Genomic DNA, 16142 nt, shown 5'->3' with positions numbered 1-16142 from the left:
CTGTACTGAATCACGTTTCTGCTGGCAGAAGCTGAAAATGGGTGTCGAAGTACCACGTTATATGCATAATGTGTAATCTGTGTTACTGGTGTAGTGCAATTGTGTTAGGAGGGCCACACAAGCTTACAATAGGAGTAGACACAAACTTGCTTGTAGGTTTGTCTCTCCTACATTCCAGTTGCTTAAAGGAATAGTAGTTGTAGTTAAATTGCACGTCCACTGATATTAAAGGACATGCAGAATTGGAGTCACTTCTCCCCCCCCCAAAAAAGAGTCATAAAACATTTTAAGTGTTGAGGAAAGATCCCAAACTGGCAGCCCCAGAGAGCCCTCACTGCAGAGCACCCTGTGGAATGGCAGTGCAAGTTTCTCTCCTTGCCCACCAGTTTGCTTCTAACCCATCCTGGAATGAGCACCTGCAGCATGAAAGGTTAGTTTCACTCCTTGGTCCATTTACTCCTTGGTGTAGGCACAGATTGCCTATTACCGCTTCAGTTATTGTGGTGGGGTTTGGGGGGACCTCTACCGAGACTACCGACTCATTGCACACACAGGCAGATGTTACTTTGAGTCACCGCTGACCTGACTTGGAAGCAGAAAACTAAAGGCTCTGCATATCATTACTAGTCGTTGGGAGATCGGTGTGTGTATGAGAAGCAGGAGCAGATCCTACAAAACTTAGACAGGCAGCATGGAGAGGGCATTGGGCTAAGGATCAGGAGATCTGGGTTCCATTCCTAGCTCTGGTACTAGCCTGCTGGGTGGCCTCTGGCAAGTCACTTCATCTCTCTAGGCCTCAGTTTCCCCTCCCACTCTTTGCTAGTCTTGTCTATTTAGAGTGTAAGCTGTTCTGGCCAGGGTTGTGTTACAGTGGGTTTATACAGTGTCTCAATGGGGCCCAGTCTCAGCTCAGGCCTCTGGATGCCACCATCCTAGAAATTAATACTAATAATTATAAAAGGAACAAAGGGAGAAAATAAATGGAGATGGAATTTGGTGGCAAAATGCAGCGTGAAAGACCAGAGAGGCATTTTTGAGAAGGCTGAAATTCCATGCATAGACTACATTTTCTGACTGGGGTATAATGTCTCTGGCAGGGAATCTCTCCAAGCTCAGAGCCTTCTGTACTGATCAGACTGACCTTTGGAGAGAAGGGTGGGGTATAGGCATGTCACTATACTGCAATCACCCCTTGAGACAGGGTTAAAAGTGTGATCAGAGGGGACTTAGCTCCAGCTGAGTGTAAAATGTCAGTGGAGGGTCGTGTGCTTGGTTTGAATGTGCCATTAATAAAAGTGCAGCATGTATTGACATTTCATATTAAGGCAGCCTTGCAGAACGGCACTCACTCACCTGCGGTGTGTAACTTTGGCGGCCGGAGAGTAAAATATGAAGTTTTTTTATTCTAACCGTCATCATGGGAAGGGAGGAAAAGTAGGTTTTATGGCTGGACTGGTCAATTTTCATGACAGATTTGCAAGGCTGAATGAAAACTTCCAGCTAAACCTGACAGAGTGGTTTAAATAGTGATGAATACTTTCATGTCTTTCACCATTCCATGCATGTCACCTTGCCCCTTCAATGCACTTGTTTCTCCACAAATCAGTTCCATCAATTTCTGACCCTGGGGCCCTGAAAAATGGCATTGTGGTAAAATGGTGAGCGACGCTGTGCAGGCTTCAGCCCTGGATCCTACCTCAGGGCCAGATTTTGAAACCCTGACATACCCTGAGGAGTATTGTACTTAATGAATAGTCCTGCTGATTTCAGTGGGACTCCTAGCAAAATCCGGTACTACCCCAAAGAGGAACAGTTCTTACGTGGCTCTTTCTCTAGCGAACTTCCACTGCGTTTGCTTTGTCTCATGATTTCTTGTTTCACCACGCAGCCAGCAGAAATCAACGCCCAAACGGGGGGGGCCTTAAAGTGTGCTTGGATCCCATTGCATTGTGTGGATCCTGTTAGAAACATTTTGGCCTAGGGCTCAGTGCTTCTGTAGCTGGGCTGCGCCATCGTCTTCCATATTGCCAGGGAAAAGTAGATTGTACGTTAGAGGGCAAATGCACAGGTGCCAGGGCCAGGAACCCTGGTCTGAACCTTGGTTTGCATGAGCAGAGCCCAGGAGGGCTGGGTGCTTTGAAAGTGGACCTTTTCGAAGACTCTTCTCGGAGATGCACAGTAAATTTGGGGAGTTCAAAATACCAAGATGACTGGCTCTGTGGTATGTTAAATGTTAACATTCCCTATCCCCGGGAGCAGTAAATACTCTGTGGGTCTGGCCTGGGGTGTCTGGAACCCGATCTCAAGCGTCCCCAAAGTTGAGGTGCTCGGATCCAGGGTTTTTGTTCAATGCACTATTGAGCTAGCTAGAGAAGCCCTGTTCATGCTGCCTAGCACTTGCTTTTTTTCCTCTGGTCCAGGGGAACAAGATTCCTCATTTCCCCTCTCACCACCCACCTCTTTCACCCTTCGGTGAGCTGCTTTGCAGTCCTGGTCTCTGCTGAGGAGGGCTGGAAGCTGCTGCTTCTGGAGCCTGCCATCACAGCTCCCAAGAGGGTGGTAGAGAGCAACACTGAGTTAGCGCTCCTTCCCCCACCTTTCCAGAGGCTAAGCATGCTGTTCCTGCTGCCCTCCCAGTCTCTGCTGGCCCTGGGAATGGCTTGCCATGGAGCCAAGCTCAGATCCCCTTGCAAGGAGCTGCCACTTGGTCGCTGGGCCTGGCAGTTCTGATGTGTCTTACACACATGCTGTGTTGTGTTTTGTGCTGTGTAGGGGTGGTGCTGCACTGCTTAGTCCGTGGTAGCGTTTGGTCAGGCCCATCCATGTCCTGCGGGGAGAGTCCTCATGGGGACGTTCTCAGCCTGGCTTTGCTGGTACCCTGAGCCGGGAGACTGAAAGGACTAGAACAGATCCAGTTCTCAGTGGTCAGTTCTGAAAACATTCATGTGCATCGATTTGGACGCTCTAAGAGGCTAAGTAGCTGAGGGTACAGAATAGCAACCAGTTACTGGCCTTGTGACAGGACAGAGTGAGGGGACCCCACTGATTGGTCTGCGTCCACCCAAGCTCCATCTCCGCTGTGTATGAAAGAGCAGGATCTCTTGCAACAGCTGTGATGGGCAAAGCTTCCCTTTGCAGGCTGCTGAGTGAGCGTGTCGTACCACAGGTGTGTCCCCTGTTCACGTACCATGGATAGCAGCAAAGCACCCTGCCACAGACTGCCCAGCCAGTGTGTCCCAGCTCTGCTCTGGCTGGGCCATCTTTTGAAGGAGGGGTTCACTGTTCAGCCCTTGGCCTATCTTCTGAGTCTGCCAGCAAAGGTGCCAGACTTAGGGGAGTAATTCAGAATGGCCCTCAAAGTACCAGACTGATGCTATCAGCTACTCTCGGCTGACTTAGGGCCTGGTCCAATGCCCTTTGAAGTCAGTGAAAAGAGGCTCTTAGAAGTTAGAGCTTGATAACCCGTTACAGCCCCCCTGTGCCATCCAGTCTTCCTGCATCCAATCTTCCTGTACTTAGTTTATGGTGGACAGGATCCTTCATTCTACCTAGGCCTGGATTTAGGACAGCATTTAAGCACGTGCTTAACTTTGACAGGAATTTGGCTTCAGTGGGATTTAAGCACGTGCCGAATAGGGATGTTTTTGTGAATGGGGGGCTAGTGATTCATGGGAGTGAAGGAAGCAACCTCACTATTGCTTGTGTTAAATAGTGAACATAATCCTCCTGGATACATTGTACTCAATAACTACAGGCATGGAGATCAAAATCCCTGCTCACTGTACATCCACTGCTATGTATTTTACCAGATGTAATAACCTAGCCCTGGACAACACATACCCCTGGCCCCGTCGATAACAGTGAGTGATCGACAAAAAAAGAACGCAGCCTGAAGTGGATAAAAACTGTTCCGGGGTATTTACTCAGAATTTCCATTGAGTAATGTGTGCAAGCAGTTGCTACTGTGTGTGAAGACAGGATATAAATCCGGGGCGGATTTGCATATTACCATCGCTCCAGTGGACTACCTGAGGATCTGCCCCCAGGTGTGTGGTTAATAAGTGGAAAGGAACGAGGTGTCGTTTTTTGTTTAAATTAAGTGGATTGTTTTTACTGCTGTTCTGTGAAAACAGCGGTCTCTCGCTCCCCTCTCCCTACCCTTTGGCCTTTACAGGAATGTGGGGTCTGGCAGGCTTTATCGAGAGCTAAAAATGATTTGGCCCTTTCTGTACTCGTGGCAAAACCATTTTTCACACCAACTGAGAAGAGTTAAGGATGGGGGCCATTGTTAACACCTGTTGTCAATGACAGATTGTTTTCCTAGTGTAGACAGGACTGTAAAGTGTGCTTGAACCCCAGTGCATTGTATGTGTTGTATTTTAAACATTATGGCCCTGATTCAGCAACATGTTTCAGTATGAGCTTAAATCCTGTTGAAGTCAATGGACACTAAGTATATGGGGTGGGGAGCAGTGTGTCCTGATGGACAGAGCACTGGACTGAAACCCAGGAGACCCGGGGTCTGCCACTGAGCTGCTGGGTGACCTTGGGCAAGGCATTTCCCATCTCTGTGCCTTGGTTTCCCCATCTGTAAAATGGGGCTAGTGATCCTAAGCTCGTTTGTAAAGCGGATTGAGATCTATTGATGAAAAGTGCTATATGTGAGCTGAGTATTAGTATTATCGTTAGGTGATGTTGATTATTATGTGCTGTTGGGATAGACATAAGCAAATACTTCAATGTTTGGCTGAACTAGAGCCTTAACTGATCACTTCTTTTTCAAACTCTTCCAAGAAAACAATGGGTTTCTTAAAATTTGTTTTACATGCAAAGAAAATTCCCGCTGGAAAATTCATGAGGATGATGCTAACCCTGTCCTCAGTTAAAAGTGTTTAAATGTTTAATAAGTTATTCATATAATTCATAGCCTCCATGCTTAGGAGTTGGGGTTTTTTTTTTGCTATTTTGTGCTGTGATGGGGCTTAACTCCCATCGTCTGCAAGGTAAAGGATAAAACCCCAGTTAAACATGCTCTGCACCTGGGGGGCGGCTGATTAGCTAATTGCCTCCTGACCAGAAGAGGCAGAGTTAGGCCTTATAGACTGAGGGTATGTCTGTCTATGTGGCAATTACAGACCCACAGCTGGCCTGTGCCGATGGACTCGGGTTCGGGCTAAGGGGCTGGTTAATTGTGGTGTAGAGATGCAGGCTCGGGCTGGAGCCTTGGCTCTGGGACCCTCCCACCTCACAGGCTCTAGTGGGTTTTTAAATACAGTGTAGACACACCTTGAGGGAGCTCAGTTGTGGAGGGAAGACCCAGGAAAGAGGAGTTAGGGAGTTCCTGCCTCTCCTTCCGGAAAGTCCTGGGGTCAGCAGACTAAAGAAGGCCACCAGGACAGAATTGGTTCCTGTGGCAGGCCATGAAAAAAGGGGCAAGCTCTAGAGAGAGACTGTGGAGAAGGCAGGACTCTCCTATGGAGGGAAACTTAATTGGAACATAGTAGGCTCCTGTAGGCGGGAACCCTAAGACAGGGTTTGTAAGCAGAGAAGAGAAGACTTCAGTAGCCCAGGAAGGCAGAAAAATTGTTCAGTTTCGTTTGGGCTTAACTGTGATGTCCCAGGAGCAAAACCATCCCTTGGGTAGAGTGAATTGGGGCGACCGCTCCAGGCCCCGTGCTTTGGGGGGCCCCGTGGGTCGGTGCGATTGGCTGGTACGGTTGGTCCTGGAAGAGATGAATCTGTCACTTCTGCCCCGGACCCCATACTCCCTAGGGATGGCCCTGCCCAAGAGGGAGGGATCTGAACTTAGGTGACTTGGCCAGAGGGCAGGGCCAGGGGCAGGCGGCCTGCAGGAGGAACTGGAGCACAAGAGAGCAGCAACATCCCACACTGACACAAGGGGGCGCTCCAAGGGTGAGTGAGCACTGCTGCATGTGCATGTCTGTTTAAAAAATTAATGATATTTGCACACCAAAAGAGGTGAAACCCAATATTTTAAAAGGCCTACTTGTGCAATACACACATTTTGCCCTTTGGACCTTTCATTTTTAGCATGAATATGGTCTAAAAAATATAGTAAAAGAAAAACCATATCACACTTTAAACTGGTTCTGGGATCAGAAACACAAAACTTGCCTTATTTTTGTAAAAAGTTGTAAACTACAAACCAATAGACATGCGGATGATTTTGTAAACCATGATTTTTTTTGACTGACATCCTTTCTCATGCTTCAACCTCAATTAAATGTGTGTGTGTGTGTGTGTGTGTGAGAGAGAGAGAGAGAGAGAGAGAGAGAGAGAGAGAGAGAAAGTCAGTGGGGCAGTTTTCAGTTATCTATGCAGTAGCAACTAATAATTAAAAAAAAAAAAGAACCCCACCATCACATTTCTATTTCCAGGGGTTAGGAAAATCAGTTTCTTCAGTGACAATTCTTGTTTTTGGGGGGAGTAATAAATCAGTCTAATAAATAATTTCACACTAATGTTAAAGGATCACTCTTGGCAGATAAAAGTTGAACCTGCTGAGTACAATTTTATGCTTGGCATAACAACAGATTCCATGTTTTCTAGCTTAGACCTTTGCTGTGCATTATGGTGCTACAGTCATTTGTGTTCTAGGATGGCACAAAGCATTTGTAAGGCAGGATAGGTTTAATGTCATAGGCAGTTTAATGGAGATGCATTTAAAACAAATTCTAACTCTTCTGGTTAAGGAGAATAAAAGCCTTCCTCAGCCTATTAAGGATGCCTACATGTTATGTTCAAAAGTCCATTGTGTGACTAAGACATTTTAGTGGTGCATTATTTAATAGCCTGGCCAAATGTATATACCAGTGCACATTTCTGTGGCCTTGATCCTGCAGTTCCTTGTGCGATGCAGGACAGTGAGAAGAAAATAGCTGTGATCCGGAGCACTGGTCTTGCGCCACTGAACTCAGTGGGAGTTTTGCCAGCAATTCAGATCTGCCCTGGTGCCCGATCCTTCTTCCACTAATCATGGGTGAAAGAGAAGCAAGAGCAGAAGTAGGTCTCAAGCCCCTTACTCTAAGAAGCAAAACTTGACAAAGGGAGCTGGGCTTGGGTGTGTTTTAGGAGGGAAGCTCATCTCTCTTCATTGTAACAAGGCATTTAGGTACATGCGCTCCTCTGTGGCCTCACTCCTGCTAAAGCAGGCCTCGCAGCAAATCAGCTCCTTGGTGAGAGGCAGAACAGCCTTGTGGGTAAAGCACTGGCTTGGCTCTCAGCAGGCAGGTTTCAGCTCCTGGCTCTGCCACAATCCCTGTGTGACTTTGGGCCAGTCCCTTCACCTTTCAGTGCCTCAGATTTCCATCTGTACAATGGCACTGATAATAAATACTCCCTTAGCTTATAAACTCTTCAGGGCAGAGAGTGTGTCTCACTAGCCCAGCAGGGCCTGACCTTGGGTGTGGCCTCCAGGTGCTAGTGTAACATCAATTAGTGCACAAGTGGGTCCTCCTGCTTTACACTCATGTATGCAACACTTGTGCGGGGCAGAGTTGAATGGGTCAAATTCACCCTCTCTGCACAAATTTGTGGCTCATCCAAAAACAAGCTGGGTCTCAGATTTGGTTGGCGGTCAAGAAAGTATCCTTCTCCCCATTTCTAATGGGATGACTGGAAACCGAAGGGCCATTTAGCAAAGCAGTTGGGCAGGCAGACAAAGGACTTGCTGCTTCTGCCATTCGGTTACATTTACAGCAAAAATGAGGCCGGAGGCCAATTTGCATGTTCAGATGCCTCTGGTAACACACCCAGGCTTGTTAAGGGCATGCCAGCAAGTGGGTTGGAGGACAGTGAGGAATTACATTTCTCTTGTCCAGCCAGGTTATTTTGTAGTCCTGAGTTTTACCACATAATAGGAGTCTTCCTAGCTTGTACATTCCATTATTATAGATGCGGTGTGTGAGAAAACATGAATTCTCTTCTATTCTGACTGAAAATACGTTTGTTTCTCAGAGCACAAATGTCAGGGCATTAACTCTCTTCTTTTTTCCAGGTTTATCGCGTTTTTTTCAACAGCCAGAGACTCAGATAGTGGAAGAAAATGGTATGGCCCGATTTGAGTGTCGGATCGAAGGATCACCCTCCCCTGTCATCACCTGGGAGAAGGATCAAGCGGCTGTTCCTGCAGAGCCCAGGTGAGTGGCCAGTGGGTTTTTTTGGGTTAATAATAGTAATAATAATAATAACAATAATAATTAATAATTAATTAATAAAAAAATTAAGAGCTGAGTGTCTTTTATAAAAATCTGGAATTTAAGGGGCGGTGTCAGGGCAGTTTTGGACCTAAAATTTAGACTTTGTAAGGACAAATGTTCTCAGAACCAACAGAAATGTATCCATAAAACTTTGAAAAAAGAAAAGAAACTGTCCTCCCCAAGAATATGCCCTTCCCCTGCAGTGTTTGCCACATTAGAGCTACTGTATAAGTTGTAACGGATAATTTCATGGAAGTGAAATTGACTAATAATCACACAAACTCAAACAGGATTGTTGAGTGCCAGATGCCCATTCATCAAAAGCCTGTGTACAATACAAACCAACTCTTGACAGTTTGTAAGTATTCTTTTGCCCATTCAGTGTGTTTAATGATTGACTGGAACTTGGACACTCTGGCAACAGAGAGAAATAGCGAAGGAGACAAACGGCATAAAGAGTGTCAAGGAAATACAGATATTTGATATTTTGTCAAATTTTTGGTCCTGCAAAGATTTAAGGACATGCTTAACTTCCTGCATGGTGAGTAGCCCCATTGACTGCGTTGGGTCTACTTGCTATGCGTAGAGTTAAGTGTGTGTGTCTTTGTAGGGTTGGTGCCGAAGGTGGTGTTTTATAATAAATCCGTGGCCAACTGAGATTGCATGGCTGTCACTAAGCTGTGCAGTGTGGGATGTGGTGTTTCACAGGTGGAGCTGAATGCAGAGTTTGGTTCTGAAGACATTTCCAAATTCTCTTTCTCAACCTGTTTCCCTCAGAGATTTAACAAGGGCTTAAAGCTTCTGTCAGTGGATCCTCTGGGACTATCCTGTCAGAACATGGACTTTCTGTTAGCAAAATACATAAATAAATTTTTTTAAAAATTCCTTCTGCCCTGCTCCTTTGTCTTAATCAAAGTGTGTGTAGTGTGGGAAGGAGAGGAAGACTCCAGGGGCTAGTGGCTGATCGGCAGACTTCATAGATGTCTGTGGATCTAATGATGACATTGTCCTTTAGTCCCTTAAAGATAGGTAGGTTTCATTTTCTGCAGAAAGAGTTATTCCCTCAGAGGGGAAAGTTAACCCACGTGATGAGCAGGGGCAGGAAGGGATTAAAAAAAAAAAAAACAAGATTCAGAAATGATTTGGAAACAAAGGATGTTTCTGTAAGAATAGCTGTTTATATCCTTGAGGCTGTCATGCGGCGATCTGAAGCTTGTGGGAGGTTGTTGCTTTGTATGAGAAGAAAAATAAGTATTTAAAAAAAAAAAGGTGGGGTGAGGGTGGGGAGGGAAGCATGCCATAGATAGGGCAATGGCTTTTTAATATGACGGCTCGATGGATGTTGTGAAATTACTTGCTTGGAGATTGCTTTCAACATAGGCGGCTTGAAAATTGCTTTCCTTGTAACAGCCAGACATAATCATTGGCTTCAGATCTTGGTGTTAAATCATGTTTAGCTAATATACTATTTCAGGGAGATTTGCTTTCTGTTGTTGACTTTATCCATTCGGCTTTTGAAAGAATGAAGTGTTCCCAAGGAAGTGCTGGCCACGGAACGTTTGCTCCGTCCATCAGCCACACCCCTTGTGCCTAAGGGCCTCAGAATGCTGGGCAAGCTTACCTGTCACAGATGGCAGCATTAACCCAGAATCGCTCTGCAATACCAGATTCCAGGCAAGCCTTAAGCTGGCCACTGATTTTTGCCTCTCATCTTTGTGTAGGCATCTGACTGGGCCTTTGGAAGTGCGTACATTTGCGCTCCGACAGGTGATGATGACCTACAATACACAAGCAGCATATAGAAGTCAGTTTTGATAGACTGACAGCTGTGCAAACTCAATGTTGACATTGCAGCACTCCAGAAAACAAGACTTGCAGATGCTGGTTCTCTCCAAGAGGCCAATTACACCTTCTTTTGGGAAGGTAAAAGCAGCAAAGAAAATCATCTGCACAGTTTTGGTTTCTCTGTGAGAAACAAGTGGGTAAAGCTCCTAGAAACACCCATTGGGAAGTCAGAGCGTATCATCTTACTTAAACTTTAGATGACCATTGGCTCTGTGAACATCATTAGTGCCTATGCACCAACACTCAAATCTAGCCCCAAGGAGAAGGATACGTTTTACAACTCTTTGGATCAAGTCATCAAAAGAATAGCATCAACTGAGCAACTTTTCCTCCTTGGTGACTTTAATGCAAGAGTAGGTGCAGACAGCAACTCATGGCCAGATTGCCTAGGAGATTTGGGCATTGGCAAGATGAATGAGAGCAGCCAACGAGTTCTTGAATTCTGCGCCCAAAACCAAATGTGCATTACCAATTCATATTTTACAGGAAAAGGTCGCCACAAAGTGTCATGGCAACATCCACGATCAGGCACTGGCACCAATTAACCCTTGTTATCGTCAGGAGGAAAGACCTACCTTTAGTGCAGAACACTCGCACGTTCCACTGCGCTGATTGTGACGCTGACCACGCCTTGATCATTAGCAATATGAAGATTACAGCCAAGAAGCTACATAGAGCAAAACCTAGGAGCAAGCTCAAAATGAACACTATTAACACCAAAAACCAGGGGAAATGCCAGGAGTTTGTGAAGGCTTTTGATCTTAGCGTGCATGGGAAGTCATTGCCGGAGAAGGCAGAGAATTTTGGGAAGATTTAAGATATGATTGCTCTCTATAATTATATTAGAGGGATAAATACTGGAGAGGGAGAGGAATTATTTAAGCTCAGTACCAATGTGGATATAAACTGGTCATTGGGAAGTTTAGACTTGAAATTAGACAAAGGTTTCTAAGCATCAAAAGCATGAACTTTTGGAATAGTCTTCCAAGGGAAGCAGTGGGGGCAAAAGACCTATCTGGCTTTAAGATTAAACTGATAAGTTTATGGAGGAGATGGTATGATGGGATAACATGATTTTGGTAATTAATTGATCTTTAAATATTCCATGATAAATAGGGCCAATGGTCTGTGATGGGATGTTAGATGGGGTGGGATCTGAGTTACTACAGAAAATTCTTTCCTGGGTATCTGGCTGGTTATCTTGCCCATATGCTCAGGATTTAGCTGATCGCCATATTTTGAGGTCGGGAAGGAATTTTCCTCCAGGGTAGATTGGAAGAGGCCCTGGAGGTTTTTCGCCTTCCTCTGTAGCATGGGGCACGGGTCACTTCCTGGAGGATTCTCTCCTCCTTGAAGTCTTTAAACCACGATTTGAGGACTTCAGTAGCTCAGACATAGATGAGAGGTTTTTCGCAGGAGTGGGTGGGTGAGATTCTGTGGCCTGCGTTGTGCAGGAGGTCAGAGTAGATGATCATAATGGTCACTTCTAACCTTAATATCTGTGAATCTATGTATCTATAACAACAATCCATGAAACAGCTTTAGCTACATTTGGGGGAAAGAGACCATTAAAAAAGGACCGGTTTGAAGAAAATGAAGAGGAACTATTACCTATCATCAACATTAAGTACAGAGCCTATCTGGAACACAAAAAGAAAAGGAGTACTTGTGGCACCTTAGAGACTAACAAATTTATTAGAGCATAAGCTTTCGTGAGCTACAGCACAAAAAAAACAGTTTTTTTTCCACCAAATGCATCCGATGAAGTGAGCTGTAGCTCACGAAAGCTTATGCTCTAATAAATTTGTTAGTCTCTAAGGTGCCACAAGTACTCCTTTTCTTTTTGCGAAAACAGACTAACACGGCTGCTACTCTGAAACCTGTCATTATCTGGAACACAATAAGCCAACAGGGAGCACCAAAGTGAGACTTCGACATGCAAAACCTGAGGTGCAGCGAGCAGGTAGACGCTGTGCAAATCATTACTCGATGAGGCTCTGTGAAGAGATACAGACAGCATCAGACACAGAAACCTTCCAAGTCATGCACAATGGCCTGAAGAAAGCTCTAGCTCAGGAGTCAGCAATCTTTCAAAGAAGGAGAGCCTTTTTTTTTTTTTTATTTCGAGAGCTGCATCACACGCATCTAACTCTACTTGTAGAGTTAGAATTTATCAGCTAATAAAAGGCCAATGGGAGTGCGGAACCGATGCTTGGGGCGGGGCCAGCGTGCAGAGCTCCCTGGCCGCCCACGCCTAGGAACCGGACCTGCTGGCTGCTTCTGGAGTGTAGCGTGGAACCAGGACAGGTAGGGACTAGCCTGCCTTAGTTCCGCAGCACCGCTGATCGGACTTTTAACGGCCCGATTGGCGGTGCTGACTGGAGCTGCCAGGATCCCTTTTCGACCGCGTGTTCTGGTTGAAAACTGGACACCTGGTCACCCTAGAGGAAGTCGGTGGCAAAACTCCGATTGATTTCAGTGGGGCCACGAGTTCACTGGCAGTATGTTATCTGTTTTTATAAAAAGAAAAGGAGGACTTGTGGCACCTTAGAGACTAACCAATTTATTTGAGCATAAGCTTTCGTGAGTTACGGCTCACTTCATCGGATGCATGCAGTTTTCCATACTGTAGCTCACAAAAGCTTATGCTCAAATAAATTGGTTAGTCTCTAAGGTGCTACAAGTACTCCTTTTCTTTTTGTGGATACAGACTAACATGGCTGCTACTCTGAAATCTGTTTTTATGGAGACTTTACTTTAGTTTTTTATTTTTATCCTAACCTGCAATGAAGGTCATTTGGACAGAAAGGCCATGTCTGCTCTTTGTGTACTAAAAAAAGCATAATGCCAGAGTCTCCCAAAAACTCTGAATCATTAGGCAAACTTTGCTACATTGCAGTGGGAAATAAATACCTATCCCAAATTCTTTTGAAGTCTCTAGTTGATGAGCAGGACTATGATGAGCGCAAATAGCTGGAAGCTTTGAGATCTGTTGGGAAAGATCAAGTGTAAAGACGTCTTTTTTTCTTGCACGCCTGTGCTTTCCTCTAGAGTGCAGTATGTCACATATCTTGCATTTGGGTTGGAAATACAGGCACTAGTAGTGGCTGTTCTTAGAAGCCCCCTCTGTACTTTAGGGCTCTCAAAAATGATTGTGTTAAACATATTGGATAGCTGGTGACCTTGAGGTTTTTCTTTATGCTAAGACATGGTAACTCTCCTCATGCCCTTCCTGCGGTTAGGACTCCTAAAGGAAACAGTGGCAAGGCTGAGAGTAATTGAGGGTAGTCTACACAACACATACACACAGATAGATGGATCATACATTGCAGCGTATCATCATGTTTACCTCTATGTGGTACCCCTCCTCCAGTCAGTGTGCCTCTTAGATATGTCTACACTGCAATCAGAGGTGTGACTGCAGCATGAGTAGACATACCTGACCTAGCTTTGATTGAGCTAGCTCAGATAACAACAGCAGTGAAAGGTTCTGCAGCATGGGCTGTATAACGCTGCCTGGGGGCCCTGGATATGTATTTGAGCAGCTAGCTTCTGACGTAGCCTGTCATTGTAGACAGACCCTTCGATTGTGAGCTTTTTGGAGCCCGTGTTTAGTTTGTACTGAGCACACTGGGCATGCTACCGAAAACCGGCTGTGAGAGCTAATTGTGTTAAACTCCCTCTGAGGACGTGGGTGGGTTTCTGGTTGGTTTTTTTTTTTTTTTTTTTTTGTAAACTGGATTTTCCATCTCGACAGGCTGCTCTAGGATCGGAACCCCTCCTCGCAAGGCAGAAAGTGATTACGTAATGGATCTCAGCCATATGCTTTTGGAAGTGTGTTTGACTTCTATATTTGGAACCGGTAGATGCCTTTCCTGGTGGTTGAAATATGCTGATAGTAATTACGCACACTCAGAGCAGATGCGCGACAAAAATAAATCTCATCGCACTGGGGAGCTTTCTTGGCAGAGCGATAGAGAGAGAAATATTTGGCTTAGTGCTGCTGCATTCAGCCAATGAGCCCCCACAGTGGCTCTCTGGATAATGTTGTCCCATCAAGGGCACACATGGCCTGGTCCTGCAGCCCTGACTCATGTGAGTGGACACACTGGCTGAAGCAAGATTACTCCTGTCAATAAGGCCTGCAGGATGGGCCCTGTGGTGACAGCATCACTTCCCTGGCTGAGCTGCCTTAAAATGATCTCTCTTCGAAGCTGCCAGTGTTCACAAGATGGGGGAGCTGATGCCTGAAGATGCAGCTGGCGCAGTGAACAGAGAACCTGTGCCACGTGTGGTGCTACAAACAGCTCAATTTCCCATCAGGACTTTTTTGGAGTAGAGCATTAGAGCAATGGGACCATGAAACCAGCATTCTCCTTTCCCTTCCGCCCACGCAGAATATCTGCTGCCCCTTCCTTACCAATCCGCTCTCAGTGCGTCTTCTTCGCGATGAAGGCTGATAACACAGAGCTGCCTGTCAAAGCTCTGCAGCTCTGTTGATAGCGTTCTTCAATTAAAACTGGGTCTCATTTATAATTAAAGAGGCTCACGGGTAGGAATCCAGGCAGAAAATGAAGAACCTGACAGCCAGCTTGTTCTTTGTGCTAATTGCTAATCAGGTGTATGATTCAGTGTAATACCATATAAGCTGGGTTTTTAATTACAGAGCAATGTATCCATCGATAGTCAGCCACGGTAGCCTGGTTGGTGGGTGGCCAGAGCCGTGTTTCGAGTAGTTGCAGGCATGGTCTAGTGACTGGGAGTCAGTGTTTGACCTCCAGCTCTGGCCTGGACCTGATGTGGGACACTAGTTGAGTCACTTCTCAACACTTCAGTGATGATCGGGGCAATGCCTTCCTATATATAAACTGCTTTGAGATCCCTGGGTAAACAGCTTTATTCAAGTGCTGATTATTATTAAATATCATGGGCTGGATCCTAAGCTGCTGTTAATTGGCTTAGCTTCATTGACGTCAGTGAATCAGTGGATTAACAGCAACTCAGGATCAGGCCCCTCTGTTATTACACCTGATCAAACTATTTTAAGTTACTCCTATAGTGCCAGATTCTGATTTCAGTTATACTGGGCACAACTAAAAAGTTTGTACCATTCTGAAAGCTATGAATGGTCCCAACAGGTTTCCAATTACACCTCTGGGGAAAATGTCCCATGCTGGTGATTTCTTTTGAAACAGTCAGCACTTTTTCACTGCCCCATTGTAAATTCAGAGCAGCTTCAGCAGAGTCGAAAACCGGACACCTGGCAACCCTAGTGTGAGGTAGGTAAGACTTTTATAGCAGTGTTTCTCAATCAGGGGTACACAGAGGTCTTCCAAGAGGTGCATCAACTCATCCAGAGATTTGCCTAGTTTTAGCGAATAAGTTTAAGCAATGCCTTAGTTAGTGAAGTTAGTACAGACTGAAATTCCATACAGATAATGACTTGTTTATACTGCTTTATATACTATACACTGAAATGTAGGTACAATATTTATATTCCAATTGATTTATTTTATAATTATATGGTAAAAATGAGAACATCAGCAATGTTTCAGTAACAGTGAGCTGTGACAGTTTTGCATTTTTATGTCTGACTTTGTAAGCAAGTGGTTTTTAAGTGAGGTGTAACTTCAGGGTATTCAAGACAAACCAGACTCCTGAAAGGGCTACAATAGTCTGGAAAGGTTGAGAACCACTGCTGTATAGTATTTTACTGAAGGGAGAAACTGAGGCACAGAAAGATTAAAATTACATGCCTGAGGCCAGCCAATGAATCAGTGATGCAACTGGGAAGAAAACCCCTACTTCTGACTCCCTGTCGTTCTCTCTAACTGCCAGCACTGACTCCCCTGTGGAGTTGTTAAAGCGAATATGCTATACTAGGCATTGCTTAGTCTGCATTTCCCTTTCTCCTCACCCAGCGTTCAAACTGAATCTGCTGATCAAAAGAGCGTGGCTTCCAGGGCAAACTTCTTTTTATTTTAGGAACTGTCATGAGGATGTAGTTCCTTATCGGTATCTTATTTGTACATACGGTAATTATTTGTACATATGTTTGATGCATGGTCCCCTGCATTT

The 16142-nt window shown here is 45.2% G+C and overlaps 1 protein-coding gene across 2 annotated transcripts in view; it reads left to right on the top strand.

Annotated features, from left to right (window-relative positions):
- IGDCC4 (immunoglobulin superfamily DCC subclass member 4) overlaps positions 1 to 16142 on the top strand; it is a 191439-nt gene that overhangs the window by 75841 nt on the left and 99456 nt on the right. For both annotated transcript variants that reach the window (XM_043493295.1, XM_038420543.2), the window contains exon 3: positions 8018 to 8159. In XM_043493295.1, the coding sequence (XP_043349230.1) occupies positions 8018 to 8159 (142 nt within the window). The remainder of the gene's footprint in view (positions 1 to 8017; positions 8160 to 16142) is intronic.

Source organism: Dermochelys coriacea, chromosome 10 (genome assembly GCF_009764565.3).
Source record: "Dermochelys coriacea isolate rDerCor1 chromosome 10, rDerCor1.pri.v4, whole genome shotgun sequence".
NCBI classification, from domain to species: Eukaryota; Metazoa; Chordata; order Testudines; family Dermochelyidae; genus Dermochelys; species Dermochelys coriacea.
The sequence above is the reverse complement of the archived record's forward strand: the minus strand, read 5'-3'. Positions and strand labels throughout refer to the sequence as shown.